Source organism: Ctenopharyngodon idella, chromosome 15 (assembly GCF_019924925.1).
Source record: "Ctenopharyngodon idella isolate HZGC_01 chromosome 15, HZGC01, whole genome shotgun sequence".
Taxonomy (NCBI): Eukaryota; Metazoa; Chordata; class Actinopteri; order Cypriniformes; family Xenocyprididae; genus Ctenopharyngodon; species Ctenopharyngodon idella.
Window position 1 is genome coordinate 30,435,470 of NC_067234.1, and position 23,319 is coordinate 30,458,788.

Genomic DNA, 23,319 nt, shown 5'->3' on the forward strand with positions numbered 1-23,319 from the left:
CACTTGAAATTAAATATATTAATTTTGTTTGATATTGAGCTGTTAGGGGGATTATTTTATGGTGGCAAAATCCCTTTTTGTACTTTGCTGTACTGAAAGGCTAGCCTATTATCGACTTATAATTTATTACTTTAATAGTTAAACTAATCAAGAGCAAAATAAAAATCATAAATGTGTGTATATTACATGATACAAATAAAATAAAATCTCTCCAATCCTCCTGATGAAGAGCAAGAACTGCTGATGGATTTTTGCCGCCATCTAGTGGACAGAGGGAAAAACGGCCAAGATCCACAACATCAAAGTCTTTAATCAAGATTTTTATCTTTACTTGATGTTTACTCAGTTACCAAAGATGCACTTTTTTTTTTTTTTGTCATTTAAAAAGGCAATTTCAAAATATACTGTTCATTTATCTATTTTAACTATTATGCTCAGTTCGCTGCTGTCACGTGATACATGTTACTTTTCTCAGCGTTTCTAATCTTTCACAGTGGATTTGACAGGCATTTATATTTAATAAATATTGAATATTCATAGTATAATAGATATTATAGATATTGATGGAGCAGATTTATATTTGAATTTCAGATTAAACGATTCAATCATCCAGAAGGAAAACCATCAAGAAACAGTGACAGTGATGGCCCACTATTATAGTCAAGTCAAATCATTTTGATATATGTATATATTGTTCCAATGAAAAGATGAATAATAATTTTATTTTTTTCTTGTACAACTTTTTATTATGTTGGGGAAGTTCAACATACACCAGAAGAAATGGTCGGGGTCCAGGCCGAATTTCGTTTACTTTCTCCAGGAGATCAAGGACTACAGCACTCGTTTGGAAAGAAAAAAAGTCTTGTAATAGCTATACAGTTTTTGATTAATGAATTAATGTTTTGTACACTCTGGATTTTTTTCTGTACAGATATGTATATTGTTGTATATTCTGTTCTGTTAATTAATAATAATAATAAAACAACAACAACAATAATAATAATAAATAAAAATAAGACGAAGAAGAAGAAACAGTGAGAGTGGCGCACACCGGATATGTCGTAACAGATGACGATTGCGGATGTTTGGCGCAGCAGGTTGAGTTATGTCGCTGATTGAGTTGATAGAGGATGACTCTAAACATCTCGAAAATAAAACACACAAACGATAGTGAAATAAATCATCGTTACTGAAAGGTAAGAAGAGCGTCTCAACGTTTCATCTTTATTTATTTCTGTTCTGCCAGTTTTGTGTTTCACTTTCTGAGCGCAGATGTATTTAATTAGGCTACTTTATTATGTTTCCTTATCGCGTGTTAATGGAATTAATTAGTTAACACATTAGAAAACGAGCTGATGTATTATATTATCATTAATAAACGGATGTTTTGAATTCTTCCGGTTTCTCTCTCTCTCTCTCTCTCTCTCTCTCTCTCTCTCTCGCTCTCTCTCTCTCTCTCTCGCTCTCTCTCTCTCTCGCTCTCTCGCTCTCTCACTCTCTCGCTCTCTCACTCACTCACTCACTCACTCACTCTCACTCACTGCATACACAGAAAACATTGGAAATAGAAATACAATTACAAAGCACTGTAACAATACATGTATGAATGAAATTTTACAAACTTTATTGCACTATTTTATATCAGATATTTTTCTATTTTTGACAAAACATATCGTTGTAAAAGTGAGACTGACAGGAGAACACATCAAAAATGTCAATGGATTGTGGGTGTCTGTTTTTGGTATAGAATTTTCCTGAAATCAACTTCAAATTTGGAACACAGCTGACATAAGGCCGGCTTTGATTTTATAGCAATTTTAGAGTCTGAATTATTTTGTAAAATATATATTTTGTATAAAATAAAATGTGAACTTTTTTTTACACATTTTTATTTTTGAAGTGCTTCTGTAAGCGTTCATGAGTTACAACTATTTAAGTTTGAATAGTGCACTTTCAAGTCTATGCTCAAAAGAGGCGAGACATCAACAGGTTTTGCTGCTGCATCTGTTGTAATTTAAAGAAGATCTGACTGTACAGGATTTAACAGGCTTACATTTGAGTAGTGATATTGAAGTCGTTTAACATCTTATTAACATTCCCTGCTTTAACCCTTTCATGCATGAATTATTGAATCACAAAGTATTTATTCTTTATTTTTTAATGTTTGTTTTTACATTTAATCAAGTGAAATTATGCCAATAACTTTTTTTTTTTTTTTTTTTTTGAGGGAGTTTCGTATCTGTTCACTGCAGTGGACACCATGCACCAGCAGTATAAAAAGTGATTCAACAGAACTCATGCTTGGTCTGGAGAAAAACAACAAAAAAAACATTTACTTAGAGCAAATGGTATGAATACACATAAGAACATTAAGATATTAATAATGTTAATAATTATTAAACTATTAATAAAATGTCTTAGTCATTTAAGAAATGTACACTTTTATATGACCTAATAAATAAATATAGACTGTAAGCATTGAAATAAATGATAAAATCTGAAGACTTTATTATTTATTATTTAATATTGCTGTTTAATAAAACTATTCAAGTGTAAATTTTAGCATAATTTTAACTTAAACATACAAAATAAGGCAGAATCTAAATATAGGCATAATATACTCTTTGGCGCATGACGTCCACTGGAGTGGACAGATGTATTTTCTGTCACAGAAAAAAATGTGTAAGAGAAATATTTTTAAAATCTGGATAAATGTATTTCTAACATCTTATTCAGCTGAAAAAAACATGCAGTTTTTCATTTATGTATTTAATTATTAATTGAAATAATGTGATGGCATGATTGTCAGTGATGTGTTTGTGTCTGGTCTGTTTCCCATGAAGCTAATCTCATGTGGAGCGTGTGTTGTGCTGACTCCTGCTGGCTGACATGGCATCATCTGCCCAGATGTGTATCAGCCTCTATCCTCTGCTGCTCCTCACGGTTTCTCCACTGCACTGCCTCTCCTCCTTCTTTTCCTCTCAAGCGCCCTCTTCCTGTGGACCTGGCCGATCCTGGGCGGTGCGGCTCAACACGGCCTCTGTGAAAGCGGGACATTCCCTTGACAGGCTGGCCCAGAATGTGGCTGAGGATGTAGGCCTGGAGAATCATGGGCAGATTGGGCAGCTGGAGGGACACTACCTGCTTTGCCAAGGGCTGGAAGACACAGCGAATGTGGACCCCCATTCAACAAAGTCTGCTCTGGAGGAGAACCCTCATGTGGTCTGGCACTCGCAGGAACAAATCCTCAAACGGTCCAAGAGAACCGTGACCTTCAATGACCCTAAATATCCAAGTCAGTGGCACTTGGTGAGTGATACGTTGCATTTAAGCCAGTTAAAATCCATCACGATTGGCTCGAAGTGCTTCGATTTCAACCATCTGACTTCTCCGCATTTGCTTTTACAGCACAACGATGTGAAGCAGGGAATGGACATCAACGTGACTGGCGTCTGGGAGCGTAACATCACCGGCGTCGGGGTCACAGTGGTTGTAGTGGATGACGGCGTTCAGCACGACTTGGCAGATATTCAGCCCAATTATGTGAGTGAATTGCCATCTCATTACAGGTTCAAAATGTGTAAAGCTGTATAAGCAACATTTGTTTTTTACCAGAGAAAGTAATTTAGACTTGTTCCTCTTACTACACACACATATATATATATATATAATATATATATATATATATATATATATATATATAATATTAGGGGTGCATGTATTCATCCTAAACCGTACAGTATAGACATCACGGTTAGGTTCATGCAGTTACACAATGAATACAGTCAGTCAAGAGATGCTCTGAAACACACGGCTGCCTCCAACAGTTAGACCACAGAGTTGTTGATTACTGTTTGACACTGTTTGACATTGAATTTGTGGCCTGTGGCACATGATGAAAGATGTGCTTACACATGCAGACCTTCTCTCCAAGCGTTTTCAAAGAGAAGACCTGGGCTTTTCCACACTCCAACCAATGACCCAGGTTACCAAAGAGGCTCTAAGAAGATTAAAACCCCACCCTGGTCCTGCAAGAATTCTTCAGCTGTCTTGAGGGAAACACATTTAAAGGACACAAACTTTTTGAATGCCATACTCAAAAAACAGCGTTTTCATAGCAAGAGCAGATATGTTGAAGAAGGCTGAACCACCTTCAGAGAATTTCAGTCTCTGTGGTGTAGACACTGTGCAGAGACTGTGTTCAGTGAACATAGGCATGTCTTCACTGAAATGGGGAAGGTCCTTCAGTTAACCTCAGATGTTGTGTGAACGTGGATTCACAAAACAGGATCGAAACTAAATTTAGAAATTCACTGAATAATACTGGTTTCACAAATCTTCGCTTGTACCCTCCCATAAGGAGTCTGACTTTAACAAATGGAAAGAGGTAAAGACTTAGAATAAGTCACAGTGGGGGGAAAAATGACAAGAAATAGAACAAAATGTGACTGAAATTTAACTGAGCTGAAAGAAAGACATTAATATATAGTTTAATCATTCTTAAAGGGATAGTTCACCTAAAAATGAAAATTCTCCCATGATTTACTCACCCTCAAGCCATCCTAGGTGTATGTGACTATCTTCTTTCAGACGAGCACAATTGGAGTTATATTAATAAATATCCTGACGCATCCGAGCTTTATAATGGCAGTGAATGGGGGGCGAGATTGTGAAGCCCCCAAAAATGAATCCATCCATAATAAAAGTAATCCATACGACTCCAGAGGGTTAATAAAGACCTTCTGAAGCGATGCATTTTTATAAGAAAAATATCCATATTTAAAGGAGAAGCAGGATATTTTTAAATATATCTCCGATTGTGTTCTTCAGAAAGAAGATAGTCATATACACCTAGGATGGCTTGAGGGTGAGTGAATCATGGGGTAACTTTCATTTTTGGGTGAACTATCCCTTTAATGTCAATTTGGAGGTGAGCATGACACATTTTGTATTAAGTTTTGACGAAAGCAAAGAATTGAAAATACAAAGGTCACACATAAACATCCTGTAGAAGATGATCAAAATGTCAAAATTGATTGCTGTCGAATGTTGCCGATAGAAATCAAGACATGTTGAACCTGAGTCATTCCTATAACCAGTGCAGATTTATTGCATTTTGTCCTATGTTTTCCTAGAGTCCTGAGGGTAGTTATGATTTAAACTCCAACGACCCTGACCCCATGCCCCATCCTGACGGACACAACGACAATCATCACGGCACTCGCTGTGCTGGAGAGATCGCTGCCGTGTCCAATAACAGCTTCTGTGCTGTCGGAGTGGCATACGGTGGCAAAGTGGCAGGTTGGTAAATTAAATCAGTCACCATTTATCACTTTTATAGCTAAAATAATAAAATAATAGATATATTGATATCTGGCTGATATTCAATACGTATAATAGATAATACATAAACTCTGTCATTTCAGCAAAACATCCAGTTTAGCCATGTAAATTCAAAATGTTAAATGCAAAAAGTACAATAATGTAATATATATAATGTTTTGTAATAATGCATGTTTTCCAAACAAGGAAGAATATATAATTATGTTTATTAATATTTACTATGTTTCATTTATATAACAGTACAATGCATTTTATACCAATAAACAGTTTACCTACATATTTAAATGCTTTAGTAAAAACATATATTCATTTTTTTCTATAGTGTCATTATGCAAATGAATTGTTGAATCAGAGTTTTAAACCGCTTGAGCTGATTCCCCAAAACACCCTTAAATCACTATTAAAACATCTACATGTGTTGTGATTGTGAATTTAGTGTAATGACGCAATCTTTAGGAAACTTAATGGCCATGTTAAAAGTCATTGCAATGTTGGTTTATTTTAATACTCCGTCGGTAATATTCTCTTAATTGCCCAGCCCTGCTGTCTTGCTTCACGGAGATGAATTGATTGTAAATGTGTGTGTTTGTACTTGTACTCTCAGGCATCCGGGTTTTGGATGGACCCCTCACAGACAGCATGGAGGCTGTGGCTTTTAATAAGCACTACCAAGTGAATGACGTCTACAGCTGCAGGTACTTCTTCTGTAGTGAGCTCATTCAAGAATCTATAGTTAATTATTTGCTTTAGTTGATAGCACTTGATGTTCAATACTGTCAGTCCTACACTGGTATTTATAATGTTCATTCTACAACCCAAATTCTGGAAATGTTGGGACGTTTTTTAAATTTAAATAAAATGAAAACTAAAAGACTTTCAAATCACATGAGCCAATATTTTATTCACAATAGAACATAGATAACATAACAAATGTTTAAAGCGAGAAATTTTACACTTTATCCACTAAATGAGCTCATTTCAAATTTGATGCCTGCTACAGGTCTTGAAAAAGTTGGCACAGGGGCAACACATGGCTCAAAAAAAATCAAAAAATTTTGAAAAGATTCAGCTGGGAGAATATCTAGCAACTAATTAAGTTAATTGATATCAGGTCTGTAACATGATTAGCTATAAAAGAGATGTCTTAGAGAGGCAGAGTCTCTCACAAGTAAAGATGGGCAGAGCTGTGAAAGAGTGCATAAAAAGATTGTGGAATACTTTAAAAACAATGTTCCTCAACGTCAAATGGCAACAGCTTTGCAAATCTCATCATCTACAGTGCATAACATCATCAGAAGATTCAGAGAAACTGGAGAAATCTCTGTGCATAAAGGATAAAGCCGAAGACCTTTATTGGATGCCCGTGGTCTTCAGGCCCTCAGACGACACTGCATCACTCATCAGCATGATTGTGTCAATGACATTACTAATTGGGCCCAGGAACACTTCAGAAACCACTGTCGGTAAACACAATCTGCCGTGCCATCTGCAGATGCCAACTAAAGCTCTATCATGCAAAAAGAAAGCCATATGTGAACATGGTCCAGAAGCGCCGTCGTGTCCTGTGGGCCAAGGCTCATTTAAAATGGACTGTTTCAAAGTGGAAAAGTGTTCTATGGTCAGACGAGTCCAAATTTGACATTCTTGTTGGAAATCACGGACACCGTGTCCTCGGCTAAAGAGGAGGTAGACCTTGCAGCGTGTTATCAGCGTTCAGTTCAAAAGCCAGCATCTCTGATGGTATGGGGGTGCATAAGTGCATACGGTATGGGCAGCCTGAATGTTTTGAAAGGCACTATGAATGCTGAAAGGTATATAAAGGTTTTAGAGCAACATATGCTCCCCTCCAGATGACGTCTATTTCAGGGAAGGCCTTGTGTATTTCAGCAGGACAATGCAAAACCACATACTGCAGCTATTACAACAGCATGGCTTCGTCATAGAAGAGTCCGGGTGCTGAATTGAAGAAAAATACGTCAAAGACAACCACAATCTCTTCAGCAGCTGGAAACCTATATCAGGCAAGAATGGGACCAAATTCCAACACCAAAACTCCAGAAACTCATAACCTCAATGCCCAGATGTCTTCACACTGTTTTGAAAAGAAGAGGAGATGCTACACCATGGTAAACATGCCCCCGTCCCAACTATTTTGAGACCTGTAGCAAGCATCAAATTCAGAAAACTGTGCTCATTTTGTGCATAAAATTATACAATTTCTCAGTTTAAACATTTGTTATGTTATCTATGTTCTATTGTGAATAAAATATTGGCTCATGTGATTTGAAAGTCTTTTAGTTTTCATTTTATTCAAATTTAAAAAACGTCCCAACATTTCCAGAATTCGGGTTGTAGTAGGCAGATAAAAAATAATTGAGGGTAATGTTTTAGAACAGGGTTACATTCGTAAGTGAACTACATTAGTTAACATTAACTAACAATGAACAATATTTCTACAGGATTTATTAATCTTAATGTTAATTTCAACATGTGCTATGTTCATGTTAGCATGAATGAACAGAGAACAACTGTACTTTTATTAACCATTATCAAAGATGAATTATTTCTGAAACTTACGCACACTTACAGTGTTTATTATTGTGTCCTTTGGGATATTGTCCACCTGATACTGTGACTTAAGTGACATCAGCTCTTTAGCAAACTAATGTTGTGCATAAGTCTTCTGTTTTACATCTTTATTTTGTTTTGTAATATCACAAAATGACATGATGATCATCATTTTGTGCTGTTGGTCCATTGTGGTCATATTGAACATGTCATTTTATAGTTTATAATTTTGTTCAGGTAACTTTATTTTTCCCTTATAAACAGCATTTTTCTGTCACACATTCATATCATCAACAAATATTCAGAGTTTTGGCTGTGAAATAATTGGTAAAAGAAGGTTAAAAGTGTGTTTTTTTTAAAAGTAAACAATGAAATTATTTTTTTTTAATTAATTTATTATTTTATTTTATTAGAATTGTGTGTTTTTAATCTCTTGATTCACACAAAAGTATTCCCAAGTTTATTTTTATTATTATTATTATTATTATTTTTATATAACCTTGTTAGTATTTTTTTCTGTGACACAAAAGATTAGGCAGTTATGAATGTGTTCATAATTGGGTGGACATTTTGTGTTAGTAATTTCCTTTACATTTTTATTTATTTATTTACTTTTTTTTTTTTAAATGGCAGTTTTTACAAATGACAGTTTAATTCATGAACAAGTCGTAAACTGCTTTCATGATATATCGTTTTTATAGTATGTTTCACTTTTAGTTCCATGACGCAAACATTAACATTAGTTTAAAGCATTAGGTATCAACTGATAACTAACAATATTTATAAATAACATTTATTTTTGTTCACAGCATTTATTAATCTTGGTTAATACCGATTTATGAATATGCTATTGTTCATTGTTAGTTCATAATGCAACTTTCATGTTAAGAAATGTATTGAAAATGGTTAACCTGACATTTATACTTTGTCTTGTAGTTGGGGACCGGATGATGATGGGCGTACAGTTGATGGACCTCATCCCTTAGGCAAGGTTAGTCATCAATATACTGTAGTTTATGAGATTCTCCATATGATTGGCTGCAATGTTGGTTCTCTTTATTTTTACCAAGACAAAGTGCTGGTGCTTCGCCAAAGCTTGAACATGTCAGTAAAACACTTACATGTGTAATATTCAATAGCTTTAAACAGGTACATTTAAAACAAGGTGCATTTTCTGCCATCACACATTTTTGAGTTCAACCAATAGATTTCAAATCAACACTCAGTAGTCTGAGTGTTTTAGTCTGATTTTGAAATGATATATCTGGTCTCCCACAGGCGGCGCTACAGCATGGCGTCATTGCAGGCAGGAAGGGTTTTGGTAGCATCTTTGTTGTGGCCAGTGGCAATGGGGGACAGTATGACGACAACTGCAACTATGATGGCTACGCTAACTCCATCTACACCGTGACCATTGGTACTAACCCTTCTCTCAGCTCAGTTATGAGTGCCAAACTTGTCCAGAACATGCCTGATTCAGATATCACCCCAAAATCAAAAGAAAGAAAACTGCATTTCTTGATTCTGTGTTTCGTAACATTTGTACCGATGTCAGTAATGAGAATGAGGTCATGTGAGAGTGATGATGTGTAATTGCAGGAGCGGTTGATGAGAATGGCAGAAAGCCGTTTTATGCAGAAGAGTGTGCGTCCATGCTGGCTGTGACATTCAGCAGCGGAAGCAGACAACTGCGCAGCATTGTAAGCATCAGAAGCCTGTTGAAGTATTATGTATTGTGTGAAAGAAAATATCTAGTCAAAGAAACCCTTTTTCCCTCCATCTCTCTGATGTGAAGATTTTATTGTTGATTTAAGCTAGGATACAGCTTACATAGGTTAGAGCTCAGTCTAACATTATCATGGATTGTCAAATAGCCAGCACTGGTCAAGAAGGAAAATTAGTAGATGTTTTCACCAGAGGATCCAGTTTTGATATTTTGATTCAATATTATAAGGTGAAAAAAAGTGATTTGATTCAATATTATAAGGTCGAATAAATAAATAAAAGAAACATATACATTAGAGCTGCACAATTAATCATTAAAAGATTCAAAAGATTCTTGATTCAAACACCAATGGGATCTTATTCCTAAATGACAGCGATTCGGTGATGTCTATTAAACCTTTGTCAGTTGCGATCACAGTGAACATTCAGATCTGTGTTCTGATCCAGAGAGAGCAGTTGTCATGTATAGATATGAAACAGCTTCACAAAAAGTCTTTTCAACCACACATCATTATTTGTCTTACAATAATTCATATCACAGAAGTACTGTGATGAAAGTTTATAGTTTAGATATAAATGATGTCTACGGTAGTGATCAAAATTGAGCAAATTACGCTTTGAAAGTAACTTGAAAAGACTGTATCAATTGCACCGTTACACCAGTAGGTGGCGACAAGTGTTAAAGAATGTATTTCTCATTGAATCATTCATTCAAGAGATTAGTTCAAAAGCTGATTCATCCAGTAATAATATAAGTGATTGTTTTATAAGTGAATCATTGAATCTTTCATTCGTTCATTCATTCCAATAAAAAAAAAATATTCAAATGAATAGGGATGCGTGATATATCAGCCATCATATCAGTATTGGCCGATATATGTTCGTTTGTAATGTTATCATTATTGGCCCAATACGAAAATTTGGCCAATATATTAAAGACGATAAACAATGTATTATTTCCTTCAGCTGAGACACTTCAGATGCGCACTGTTCGCCATGATGGTTTTGAATTGCTTGAAATATAATTTGAAATCACTTCAAAAAGGAAAATACAGTAAGTGCAAAGTACAGTGCAAGTCTGTCATATAGACTACATAAAATTATAATGAGAACACTATAATTGTGTGATTGGGACATGGCTTTTAATGGTGAGACTTGTTTTTGTAATCAGGCAAAAATTATATAAAAATTTGGATTTAGGTTTATCGGCCGATATATCGGTTATCGGCTTTCAAATATAAAGAATTATTGGATATCAGTATCAACAAAAATTTTCATATTGGTGCATCCCTACAATTTTTTTTTTTTTTTTTTTTTTTTGCAGTAGACTGCAGCAATTAATATTTTGTCAGAACCTCTAGTAAATTGCATGTTATTTTATTTAGTTGTATATTCAGAATCATGGGAGAATTGTGATCTCTCTTTGAAACAAAAATTACTCAATTTATCCAGAATCGTGCAGCTCTGATATACATGGATGAATCATATCTTTAACATGCATTCAGAAAATAGCATTGCATTTTAGTTTCACGTCGGCTTTAACAAAACTTTATACACTATTAAAACCGAAAACTTAAATCCACTAAAACATCACTTTAAGTCACTGTTAATTCAAGTACAGTAAATTCACACTCATCTCATTTTTAGTCAGGCATGTTTTCATTCTTTTTCTCCTGTTTTCATAAACAATAAAGAAAAGTAAGATAGATATACCAGTTCTCATATGTTTGTTTTCAGGTGACGTCAGACTGGTCTCTGCAGAGTGGCACCGGCTGCACTGATGGACACACGGGCACGTCTGCGGCGGCACCGCTGGCAGCAGGAATGGTGGCGCTCATGCTGCAGGTGCGGCCCTGTCTGAGCTGGCGTGACGTTCAGCACATCATTACTTACACAGCAACACAGGTATCACTTTACTCATCCTTTAATGTAAGTAATCCACTGTTAATAAACCTTGCCGTGTCCATATGGGATAACTTGTAATTACCAAATACATTTTAAAGCAACATCACGGTGCTGTTCTGAATATCAGCTGCTTCAACCATGTGGACATTCAGCACTACAGCAAGATTGTTTGTTTATTCGTTTTCTTTGTTTTCCTAAACATGGTCCAGATTTTACATGTCTAAAGCCTTTTTAGACTGTCAGTGCAAGTCTGATTGGAATCCAATCATGTTTAGCAAGTGTGAATGGTAAAAAATCCCATGAAATCCAACTTTTACAAATCTACATTCATATGTGGTTTGAAATCCTTTTCATATCTCATTTCTGGAAATCCAGATTTAGTGTACACCTACCTGTCACTTTCTCATGTCATGTACAACGTATATATAATGGAGACATCTGTGATAAGGCGTCTTCACTTCTTTCATTGTGCGGCAGGAATGAAGCCGCTCAAGCCAGCCTCTGTTTCTGCCGCTGCTTCATTAGTAGTCCAGCCCTGCCGCAGCTACACATCGTTATTTCTAAGACAACATTACAAACCCCTCCATGTTGTTTTTGACAACTTTATTGGAAAACGAAACACACGGGACACACAAATCAGATCCGAACAGTTGCGATACACAGTGTGGACAGTCGATCATTTAGATCAGATTCCAGTCGGATACACAGATAATCGGATTTGGACTGACAGCGTGAATGTAGTCCAAATGTCATATACAACGACACTCTCAAATTTCAATTTTAAATTTTATATATATACTAGGGTTGTCGATCAATTAAAAAAAAGTTATTAATTGCACATTTTTTTGTGCTTGATCACAGTTAATCACATCTAATGTTAAATGGTGTCATCATAAATATATTTTCACATATCCAAATGTACAAGAAACATACAGTATTTTAAATTTTTGCACTATAAATTAAGGCCAGTATCACCAATACTGACATTGATGCCTCTATTAAAGGTACACTGTAACTTTTTTTTATTACATTTTTTACAAAATTTAAATGAGTCAATACATCATCAATCCTTCCTCCAAAACATGATTTGGTCTTACCCTGATTCACTATGGTATGCCGATTATAAGTGTTTATATTAGAGCTGACAGAAGGTTTTCAGGGGAAATTGCCTACATATGTTTCTCTCCCGTGCGTGTCTCGTCATATCTGTGAATAGTTGTAGTATGGTATGAAAATAGTTTTTCTGATCTGGGCAGTTTAGCCCCTTTTTTTTAAGCCAGTAAAAATTTGAGAAGCAGTTTTTTTCTGTGGTTAAATCATGTTTTATTACTTGCAATTAATAACGAAGGTAAAACCATTTTTGTCCACACCTGATTTGGAAAAAGTCATTCAAGTTTTGTTTTCGTTTTATGTGGATATTAACAAATCATTACTAATCCACTTATAACTGGTACAAAATGCCTCTGTGACTCGGCTCTTAACAGGTATTTGTAAGAGAAACTATATTGCTCCTGTTTTGGTTTTCTTACATTTGCTGCAGATTCAGTCAAGAATCAATTTTTAATTGATTTTTTTTGTTCTTAAAATGTACTTATTTACTTTTTATGAAAAGTAATGTTACATTATTTTTGCGTTACTTTTTCTCCCCTGGGCTGGGCTTGCTTGTTTGTTTTTTAATAACAACTAAAAAAGTTCTATTTTTGGCAAATATAAAGGCCCTTTCACACCAAAAGTGAAGTGATTAAGCCTCAGGCTGAAATGCATATTTACACCTGTAGAGTAGAGGGCGCAGCTCAAACAAACCTTTCAGCTGTGCTGCCATTCTGGATTAAAGATGAATAGGATACAGGAGAAGGAAGTTTAACATTCTTATTTCTAAATCTAATCGAAAGTCATTTTTGCTTATTAGTATGTTGAATTGGATCATTGATGGTCAGCAGCAAAGACGTTGGTTAATAAAGTGAGATTAAATAAAGTATATTTGTGTAATTTAATATAGTTAATTATTACAGGTTTGCATAAAATTCTGAGTTTGCGTTTCACTGTTTTTATCATTTTGAGGGATACTGAATGTTTTAGTTCAAGTGAGATGAGTAAATGCATGTTCACATTTAGTCTAGAACTACAATAACATCATGTTCACACAGCGCACACAACACCTCTGACCTTTATTTCTCTCAACATGGGGACAGGAGAGCTGTCAGTCAATAAATTTCACAGTTCTCAATACCAATATTGATATAGCTGCAAATGTTATTTTATTTTTTATTATTTTATTATTTATACTATCAGTCTTAATTTGAGTGTTAATGTTTTAATGATGAGGTTTTAGTGATGTCTTATCCTCATGTTTCTGCTTTGTCTCCAGCACGACACACAGGCTGACTGGAGAACGAACGGAGCAGGTTTCCATCACAGCCACATGTACGGCTTCGGGCTGCTCAACGCCTGGAGGCTCGTCAACGCTGCCAAGGTAGAGTCTGCGCTCATCACAGCAGTGCTGCTTTCACAGAAATACAGTTTATATGAGGAAGCTGAGAGTCTGTGTCTATATGACTGGCAGGTTTGGGAGTCCGTCCCCTACTTGGTGTCCTATCAGAGCCCAGTTTTAAAGGTCAATGAGATCATCCCAGCCTATCCCAAAACTCTCTCTCACACTTGGAATGGTAAGAGATTTATATTTAGAATAAACAGAACACAGCATGAAATGTAGGAAGAGCTCTTAAAAACATGTAACATTTCACCCTGAAATCAGAAGGAACAATAAAGATGTTGCATACATAAAAAAATATAATGGAAATGAATACATTTTCATTATTTCAGTATTTAAATGTTTAACTTAACCGAAATATAATTATTTACTGTGTTTGGATCCGTAATTCAGAGCAGGCCATAAAAAGGGCTATTATGACAGCAGGGTGATGAGCGAGGCTCTGTTGAGTGGATCCGTGCCACAGACGGCAGTTGTCTGCCCTTACTTGGAAATGTTTGTGAGCGTTCATGTGTTGAGGTATACAGTGAAAGTGAAATGTTGCTTCCCTTCTCATTTTCGCTCACATCTTTCTCGCTGTTTTCCTTTTGTCTCTCTCTGTCTTTAGTCAGTTGGTTGAGAGCCGGTGCATTTCTTGCTCTCTTTGACAGTTGTTCTCTCTCTGAAAAACTGTCTTTTGAGCTGAATCTTCTGACACAGTTTAAGCATCAGTCGGTCATGTGTCCACTAATTCATTCGTATTTCATTCTTTAGATCTGGAATAATTAGATGTATCTGAACATCTACACAGATGTTAGTCTGTCAGTTTCATTACCATCTATACAAAAGAGGAAACTTCAGTTTGTACTGTGATGTAAACATGGACCGTGTAACATAAACTGCAGTGAATTCTGAATGGGAGAGAGTGTCATACTGTCATTCTTGTTTTGTAAAGAAATTGTACAGAAGAAAACATTGTATAATTGTATAACACGTTGTTAGTGTTTTTAGTTCATTGTTTTATGAGTGACAAAGTGTGATTATCGTATGGAAGATGTTAGATGTGTATGGTAGTTTTAGTGCAAACATAGGCTCAAACATGCACAGCTCTATTATAGCATTAACCATCTCGAGCATCAAAACACGTCACATGCTCTGGAGGAGGTGAAATGCACCAGTCACAGCAGTCTGTTTCTGAAAGAGGTTAGGCACACCTTGAAATGAAGCATCTGAAGAGAGTGAAAATGAGGATGGAAAATTATCATTTTTACAACTTTTGAAATGTTTCATGAAAAAAAAAAAACATGCTAACTTCATAAGCTAACCTCCAGAAGCATGTTATAAAGATCTGACCCCTTTATGACCGCTTTAAAATTTCTGGACTCAAATGTATTGACATTTAGAAAAAACAGTTATAAAGGCTTCAGAAAAGCAGTTATATGTAGAAAAGCAGTTATATGGAATACATTTATGTTCACTTAAATATATAGTCCAACCCAGTGAAAGTAAGATGGCACTAATGAAACATTATTATATTAAATAAATTGGATAATTTTAAATGAAAATTTGTTTTGTAAGTGTAACAGAAGTAAAATGTGAAAGAAATGGAAGCAAATACTTTCTGAAGGCACAAGTAGGAATATACACATTAATATCAGCATTAAACAGAAGTGGTGATTGTCTTTTCTTTCTTATTGTGACATATATCTGTGAAACAGCTTCTGGAACAAGAAAAAGTATAGGGCGGGACTTGATTTTGATCATCGGGAATTGTTTGGATCGTTTTCATTTGCTGATTGCTGCAATCTCATTTGAGTGACAGATTGATGAAGGGAAAAGGTTATTCTGCACATGTTGTCATGAGGGGGAGGGAAAGCTTTTGTCTTTGATTAAAGAGATAGTTCACCCAAAAGTGAAAATTCTGTCATCATTTACTCACCTTCAAGTTGATCTAAAACTGAGTTTTTTTCTTCTGTTGAACACAATAGAAGACATGTTGAAGAATGCTGGTAACCAGACAGTTGACGGAAGGCTTTGACTTCAATAGTATATTTTTTTTTTTTCCCTACTATGGAAGTCAATGGCTTCTGTCCACTGTTTGATTACCAACATAATTTAAAATATCTTCTTTTGTGTTTAACAGAGATACTCATACAGGTTTGGAACAACTTGAGGGGTCATTTTTGGGTGAACTACCCCTTTAAAGCAACATGCACCCCCCACCCCACCAGATCCACGTCAGCTCTTAAAGTGACAGCAGCCTAATAAACCTGCTGCTGTCTGTGTCATTACTGTTAATCAAAGAACAAAAGACAAAGACAAAATCACTCACTGCTCTTTTTTTTTAAAAAAAAAAGTTTTAATAAGAATTAATCTATATTCTGGGCCAGTAGAAAAAAAAACCTATAGCGTTGAGCCCTGGCCTTCATAGTAAAAAGGCGCCATTAAACAAATATTTAAAATATACCATTTTTATGTTGTTTCTATATTATTTTGGAAATTCAATCTGAAAATATTACAAAATAAAAATATTTGAAAAACTTTAATGTTAGGTGCAATTAATTGATTAATAACAGGAAAAAAAAGTGTGATTAATTAGTTTTTTTTTTTTTTATCAATTGACAGCACTAATTATTATTATTATTCCTATGACAGTAATAGCCATATATTCTAAAACAAGTGCACTGTAAAAAACAAGTGAAAATGAATATTTCATAAGTATATTATTTTACTTTATGCTAAAGTTAGTAAATTACAATTTGTTTGTCCTAATTTCTACACTTGAAAGAGGTAAACCCTTGAGCTTTTATTGTGACGGAAACTGCAGTTGAGCTTTTATTTTGGTGGAAAGCTACCGTTTCTGTGAAAACAGATTTACAAACGAGTCTCATTAGAAATCTAATGAAATGCTATAGTCATCTTCCCACAAAAATGTTGGAAATTATGCGAATGTGCAAATAAAGTGTAACTGTTGCCCGCTACGTTCTCAAGTTCCCAAAACACCGGATCACAAAAAGATTGTGTGAGGAAAGTGCACACTTCACTTTGAAACACCCAGCTCAAACAGGCTACATACTTATTTAATTAAATCGCAGTCTTTTGTAGTTTGGTAAGGGCAAAAAGCCGTATTTCCCTTGCGATTTTAGTTCGTCTGACAGATACTTTTCCAAAGCAATGGCAGAAAACAATGATACCTTTTATGTTATTATGAGAAGTTTAAATATATTTTTGGTTCATTATGAAACTGTGGCGGCACAGATTAGACTATGGTGGGCCGCTGGAGTCTAGGTAATTAATGGAAATCACTGCATTGAAAAAATAATTGTCCATTGATCAGAGGTGTAAAGAGTACCTGAAAACTTTAATTTCTTCTTAAGTAAAAGTAGAGATACCTTACTGTGAAAATTACATGCTACAAGTTACCTGATTTTAACAGTACTTAAGTATTTTACTCGCAAAGAGTGTAGACTCAAAGATGCACTAGTCCTCAACTCCTAAGGGATGGATGTGCTGGTTTAGGCCACATCCTCATCTCATATATGAAACACCTGCGATTCAGAAATTTCCTGCTAATGCACTCGCATTCACCTAAAGTAGCCTTGTTGACAAGTTCGTGTGAGTAAGAAATAAACTGCTGCAGAAAAAGTTAGGTGCCATGCAGGCTGTAATGAATAATGGCTTTGTTCATCACAAATGTATTGGAGTAAAGAGTACATATTCTAATTCACAAATGTAGTCAAGTAGAGTAAAAGCTGCTAATATCTTTAATACTCTGTCAAAGTAGACTAAAATGATACTTAAGTACAATAACTAATTACATTTACTTTACACCACTGCCATTGATTGATTTCATGGTGACTTTAAAAGGCTGTGCACAGTGTTCGCATCTCATAATGAACCTTTAGAATTTTATTTTTGTTTATGCCTTTCTCTAATTGTTTACCATGATGAACTCTCTTTCTCTCTCTCACCCTGAGAAAAACATTTCCCTATATGGTTAGAGAGTATTGAGCTTGAGTTAGCAAACACTCTCTGAGGAAATGGAGTTAGTGTAGCCTAATGTAAGAATTCAGAAGGACTGGTAGACCGCACTGTTCCCTTTCAGCAGTCCTTAATTTAACTTATTGATGACATTGTGTTATTTTTAAGCAGCATCTGCAGCATGTGAGTGTAGCAGCAGCGTAACTGCGTCAGCAGGAACATTTCAAGCTCAAACACTGACATTGTTGCTTCAGCTCTGTATAGTGATTTCTGGGCTCCTAAACTTTTAATAACTGCCATAAATAGTTAGCAGTAAAAGGCCATTGAGAATTATTCCAAACTTGAACATTGTTAAACCTAATTTACATTATCGAAAACTCAATTTTTGAAGCCATGTTTATTTGAAGAAAAAAAGTATGTTTCTAATAAGTTGCTAGATAAGAACGTTAGGGGTATGGGTAATTTACGTTGTAGTGCAAAACGTCCAAGTATCGTAAAGTTATGTTTACCAGAGACCTTATGTTAGTTATAAATGGAAAAACCCCTTGCTTTAGAGTTTGCCTGTAGATCAAGTACTACTTGTATGTAAACCATGCTGCTTACTCGCACTGTGTGAATGCTGTAATCTGCACCAGCGCTGTTTATGTGCAGCAGACATGGGATGTTAAACCAGACATTGTGTATGTGTCAAGGATTTTTTTTTCTCCTTGTAATTGCTTCATATCGATGGGGAAATTAAAATCAGTTCAGGCTTTGAATATGCTTTGATTGTCTATAATGTCAATAAAACTAAAAGATGCGAAGTGCTAGAAAAATATTAACCTTTCTCTTTCATTTAAATACTTTCATTCATAGTCACGGTATCTGACTTGAGGCAGTCAGGCATGCAAACACTGGAGCACGTGTCTGTCACTGTGACGATTGTCCATCCTCGGCGTGGGAACGTTGAGATCGTCCTCGTGTGTCCCAGTGGAATGACCTCACTGATCGGAGCCAAGAGAGCGCTGGATGTGTGAGCGTCCAAACACTTCTGATTCACTACACACATATGCGTTCTGTATGCTGCCAGTGTGAGTCTGTGATGTGAACCAGTTTTGTTGTTTGAATAGAGATACGACTGGATTAACGGACTGGACGTTTTCCACGGTTCGATGTTGGGGAGAAAGAGCAGAGGGACAATACAGTCTACAGATCACTGACTACAGTAAGACAATACAACCTACACATCACCACTTGCCTTATTTTGAAATACAGAAGTGTGTAATAAGATATTTGTGGAAAACTTCATCTGGTTAGCTGCTAGCCTTTGCTTGCTAATGATGTCCTAGGAGCATCTTGAAAATACAATAAAGGCTGCTTGGCTGATGGCACTACAGGAACATACACGATGGCTATTCAACTCTCCTTGCAAAAAAAAAAATGACAATATTTAGTCTGAATATATAGCTACTTTTGATCAATTGTGATTTAAAACAAAATGCTTTTTGACATTTACCAGCAGGGGCTAACTGAAAATAGCTAACCTGCCAAACCCTGACCCTTTGGTAAAGTATTTCATGAGCAGTGTCCACTGAATAAGCTAGCTAGCATGTATTGAATCAAATTAAACTTGCAATGGCAAAGAAACAGCTTTCCGTCGCTGCAAACGATACCAAAGACTAGCTAAAAAATATTTAAGGCCCCAATATATTCATGGCAAACTTAGGGGTGAAAAGAAGTTTGGGTAACACTTCAAAGTACAGATGCTTTGTGAGGTTTAGTACATGTCCTCCTGCAGCTACGGGTCTTGTGGCATTGTTTGCAGACTGGTGCTGTTAAGTCTGAGGGTTCACCGTTTTTGTTTTGTCCATATTTGCTTCTATAGCATCAAGCGGTGATGCATCACCCCTGTTTCTGTGTTTCAGAAGAGTCGAGTCTGTCGTCGGGCGTTCTGAAGTACTGGAAACTCACTCTTTATGGCTCATCTCTGTCTCATCAGCAGGTGAAAGAGAGACAAAGGTGAGGACTAGAGAGGACTAATACTCTAAATTAATTCATTGAAGTTACTTGTAAATATTTTAAATGTTGAGGAAATGAACAGCAAACATTTAAACACTCTGGTCTGTTAAACAGATTGTGCTTCTTGTAATTTTGCAGTATAATCATTTGTTTTATTTTTAGACTGAATACGATGAACCTCAAATTTGACCGTTTACCATTTTAGTATTTGTAAAGTATTTGTATGAAACTTTGTTTCAATTGCCAGAGTTGTTGAAGACGCCATGGGTGGCCAGTATCTAAACAGCAGTTTTGCTCTCCCCTGCCCGCCTGGTATAGATGTTCCTCCTGAAATTGTGAGCCCGTTCACCTCGAACAGCCTGAAGGTGTGTCATGCTGTTACACACAATGTGCAAAGAGGGAAAATCACATATACAGCTGTGCTCAAAAGTTTACATACCCTTTGCAGAATCTGTGAAAATGGGAATAATTGTAACAAAATAAGAGGGATCATACAAAATGCATGTTATTTTTATTTAGTACTATCCTGAATAAGATTTTACATAAATTGACCAATGTTCTTAAGAAAAATCCTCTAGGTCCTGCAAATTCTTTGATTTTCCAGCATCTTCTGCATATTTGAACTCTTTCCAGCAGTGACTGTATGATTTTGAGATCCATCTTTTTACACTGAGGACAATTGAGGGACTCAAACAAGTATTCACTGATGCTCCAGAAGGAAATGAAGATGTCCAAATTTCTCATTTTGTTTAAATATCATTTTTTTTAAAATTAGTACTGCCCTTCTTAAGCAACAGAAGATACCTACATGTTTCCCGGAAGACAAATTAAGTACAATTTGCCTTGATCTTAAAATTCCATAAGTTAAGGCTATTAATGCATCATGTTTTCTTTCTGGGGCATCAGCGAATGTTTAAACCTTTTTTTAATAGTTATGTTTGTGTCTCTTTGTTGTCCTCTGTATGATTTTGAGATCCATCTTTTCACACTGTCACTGCTGGAAAGGGTTAAAATATGCAAAAGATGCTGGAAAATCAAAGAATTTCTGGGACCTGGAAGGTTTTTCTGAAGAATATGTGGCAGTTTAACTGTTCAGGACAAAGAAGGGACTCAAGAAAAAACATTACAAAGCAAAAACAAACAAACAAGCAAAGCAATGGATCATCCAGGTAGCCACACACAGTATTAAAGGGGACCTATTATGTCCTTTTCACAAGATGTAATATAAGTCTCTGGTGTCCCCAGAATGTGTCTGTGAAGTTTCAGCTCAAAATACCCCACAGATCATTTATTATAGCTTGTCAAATTTGCCCCTATTTGGGTGTGAGCAAAAACACACCATTTTTGTGTGTGTCCCTTTAAATGCAAATGAGCTGCTGCTCCCGGCTTTAACAGCTCACGCTTTGGTTGCTCAACAACAACAAAGCTGGAGAGTCTCACGCAGCCAAAATGAGGATTGTCAGTAACGGTGTTCAGCCTCACATTGTTCAAACTGGAGCCGACACTGATGGAGAGACTCGGGAAGAAGTTATAACTTTTAGAATGAAACTGGACATTTCAAACAGAGCCATACACACCAGGCTAACGTTTATGATTGCTATCAAATGCCGTGAATGGTCTAATATTTCTTCCAAAATATTGTTGAGACAGAAACGCTCCTTTTTTAACAATCGAGCTTGTCAGGGTCAACTTTCAGGCTATCCAAGCTAATGAGACGCTAAATAATGTTCTGTGCTCGACAGAACAGAACAGTTAGCATGCTTTGATCCAACTTTTGCCATGGCGTTAGAACTGGTACACCGTTGTCGCTTGCGAAAACAAAATGACGGCACCGTGGGTGGAAACGTGCAGATTCTGAGGCAGTAATATTATAATAAGATCCCCTTCCTACGTCACAAGGGGAGGGGAATCTGAGTGTCTCGTTTTTTTTTTTTTTTTTTTTACATGCTTGCAGAGAAAGGCTTAACAAAACAAAGTTACTGGGTTGTCCTTTTTCACGTTTTCTGGGTTGGTAGATGTACCGGGGACCCGATTATGTCCCCTTTAAGAATCAAGTATGAAGTAATCAAGTAAGAATCAAAAGTATGTAAACTTTTGAGTGGGGTCATTTTTATAAATTCAGCTATTTTTTGTCTTGTGGACTCTATGTAAACATCTTTTATGTAAAATATCTTACTCAGGACAGTACTAAATAAAAAGTAACATGCATTTTGTATGATTTCACTTATTTTGTTAAAATTATTCACATTTTCACAGATTCTGCAAGCGGTATGTAAACTTTTGTGCAACACTGTATAACTACAGTATGGCTTACACTGAAAACAGTTTTTACATGTTCAAAATACTGTGTTAAATTACTATATAATAATCAGGACTATGAAAATGACCAGTAATCTGTTGTTTTGTGATTTGCAGTCTCTTCTACTGCTGGGCTGTTTTGCCCTCTTCTGGTCGCTGTATTACACTCTTGAAGTGACCCTGACTCATTGGGACTGGCGTGGATGTAGTGTGGCCGTCAGGGGAAGAGACAGAGGATTGCAGGCTGGATCCACAAGCCTAGAGGACAGTCAAGTGGTTGAAATCCAGCCCGAGATGGACAGTGAGTCCAAAGTCCCCCTCATTGCTGCTGATATGAACACGTAGCACTCAGGAAAAACCCCAAAACTGGAAACTGGATCCTCTCTTCTCCTCTCTTTTTTGTTTCTTTGTCTCCATTTCTTTTGTTTGGAATTTCAGGTTGCACTTTGCTTTTGTTTGAGCATGTGAGCAAATGCTCTGTATTGAGTTGCCTTATTTTGTTTTCTTTGATTTATTTGATGTTCATGACAATGTTACCTTATAAGAGTGCCTGATAAAGTGAGCGAGTCTTTGCAGTATTTGAAACATTTATTGCATATAGGATTGAATCGATTGCACAATTGAAAGTGTGTGTTTGGTGACTGCTGCGTGAATGATATGTTATAGAGTATAATATAATTACATTCTTTTACATACTTGTTTTTTCTTGATCGTGATGCATTGAATGTGACACGATTGGATAATTTTCAGAGTATAAATACCTCAACACTTGAATTTTGACATAAGAAAAGAGATTGTTTAAAGCCGAGGTCTGCTTAACTGCAGACATTTTACTGATTTTAGCCAGTTTTTTTTTTTTTTTTACTGAAGTGTGGTATTCTTGTGAACAAGAACTCAGATGTGGTTTAAATAAAAACAAAAAGGGAAAATGTTTTAGCATCTCTTTTACCATGGGTTACAATTTTATGTGCTCTCAGACATGCCCTTAAAATCAACAAAACATTATAATAAGAATTATTTCTGTAATGAGA

At 35.9% G+C, this 23,319-nt stretch overlaps 1 protein-coding gene across 2 annotated transcripts; it reads left to right on the forward strand.

Moving 5' to 3' along the window:
• Positions 1-1,028: 1,028 nt before the first annotated feature.
• Positions 1,029-23,219, forward strand: pcsk7 (proprotein convertase subtilisin/kexin type 7). Of its 2 annotated transcripts, XM_051861220.1 has the most exons (17): positions 1,030-1,196; positions 2,228-2,348; positions 2,844-3,309; positions 3,409-3,543; positions 5,136-5,301; positions 5,948-6,038; positions 8,848-8,902; positions 9,190-9,328; positions 9,511-9,611; positions 11,374-11,541; positions 13,910-14,014; positions 14,105-14,207; positions 18,848-19,004; positions 19,102-19,196; positions 19,897-19,990; positions 20,238-20,355; positions 22,406-23,219. In XM_051861220.1, exons 3-17 carry the CDS (start codon positions 2,890-2,892, stop codon positions 22,631-22,633), a joined length of 2,175 nt encoding a protein of 724 aa, XP_051717180.1. In that variant the 5' UTR covers positions 1,030-1,196; positions 2,228-2,348; positions 2,844-2,889; the 3' UTR covers positions 22,634-23,219. The 2 variants fall into 2 exon arrangements, with proteins under 2 accessions (XP_051717183.1, XP_051717180.1); XM_051861223.1 differs by lacking the exon at positions 2,228-2,348 and having other exon boundaries at positions 1,029-1,196.
• Positions 23,220-23,319: the final 100 nt, after the last annotated feature.

Bases quoted from the DNA above. Each gene is read 5' to 3' on its own strand.
- pcsk7 (XM_051861223.1), top strand. From the start codon at position 2,890: ATGGCATCATCTGCCCAGATGTGTATCAGCCTCTATCCTCTGCTGCTC. The intron at 3,310-3,408 runs GTGAGTGATACG...TTGCTTTTACAG, and splicing joins ATCCAAGTCAGTGGCACTTG to CACAACGATGTGAAGCAGGG. The intron at 5,302-5,947 runs GTTGGTAAATTA...TTGTACTCTCAG, and splicing joins ATACGGTGGCAAAGTGGCAG to GCATCCGGGTTTTGGATGGA.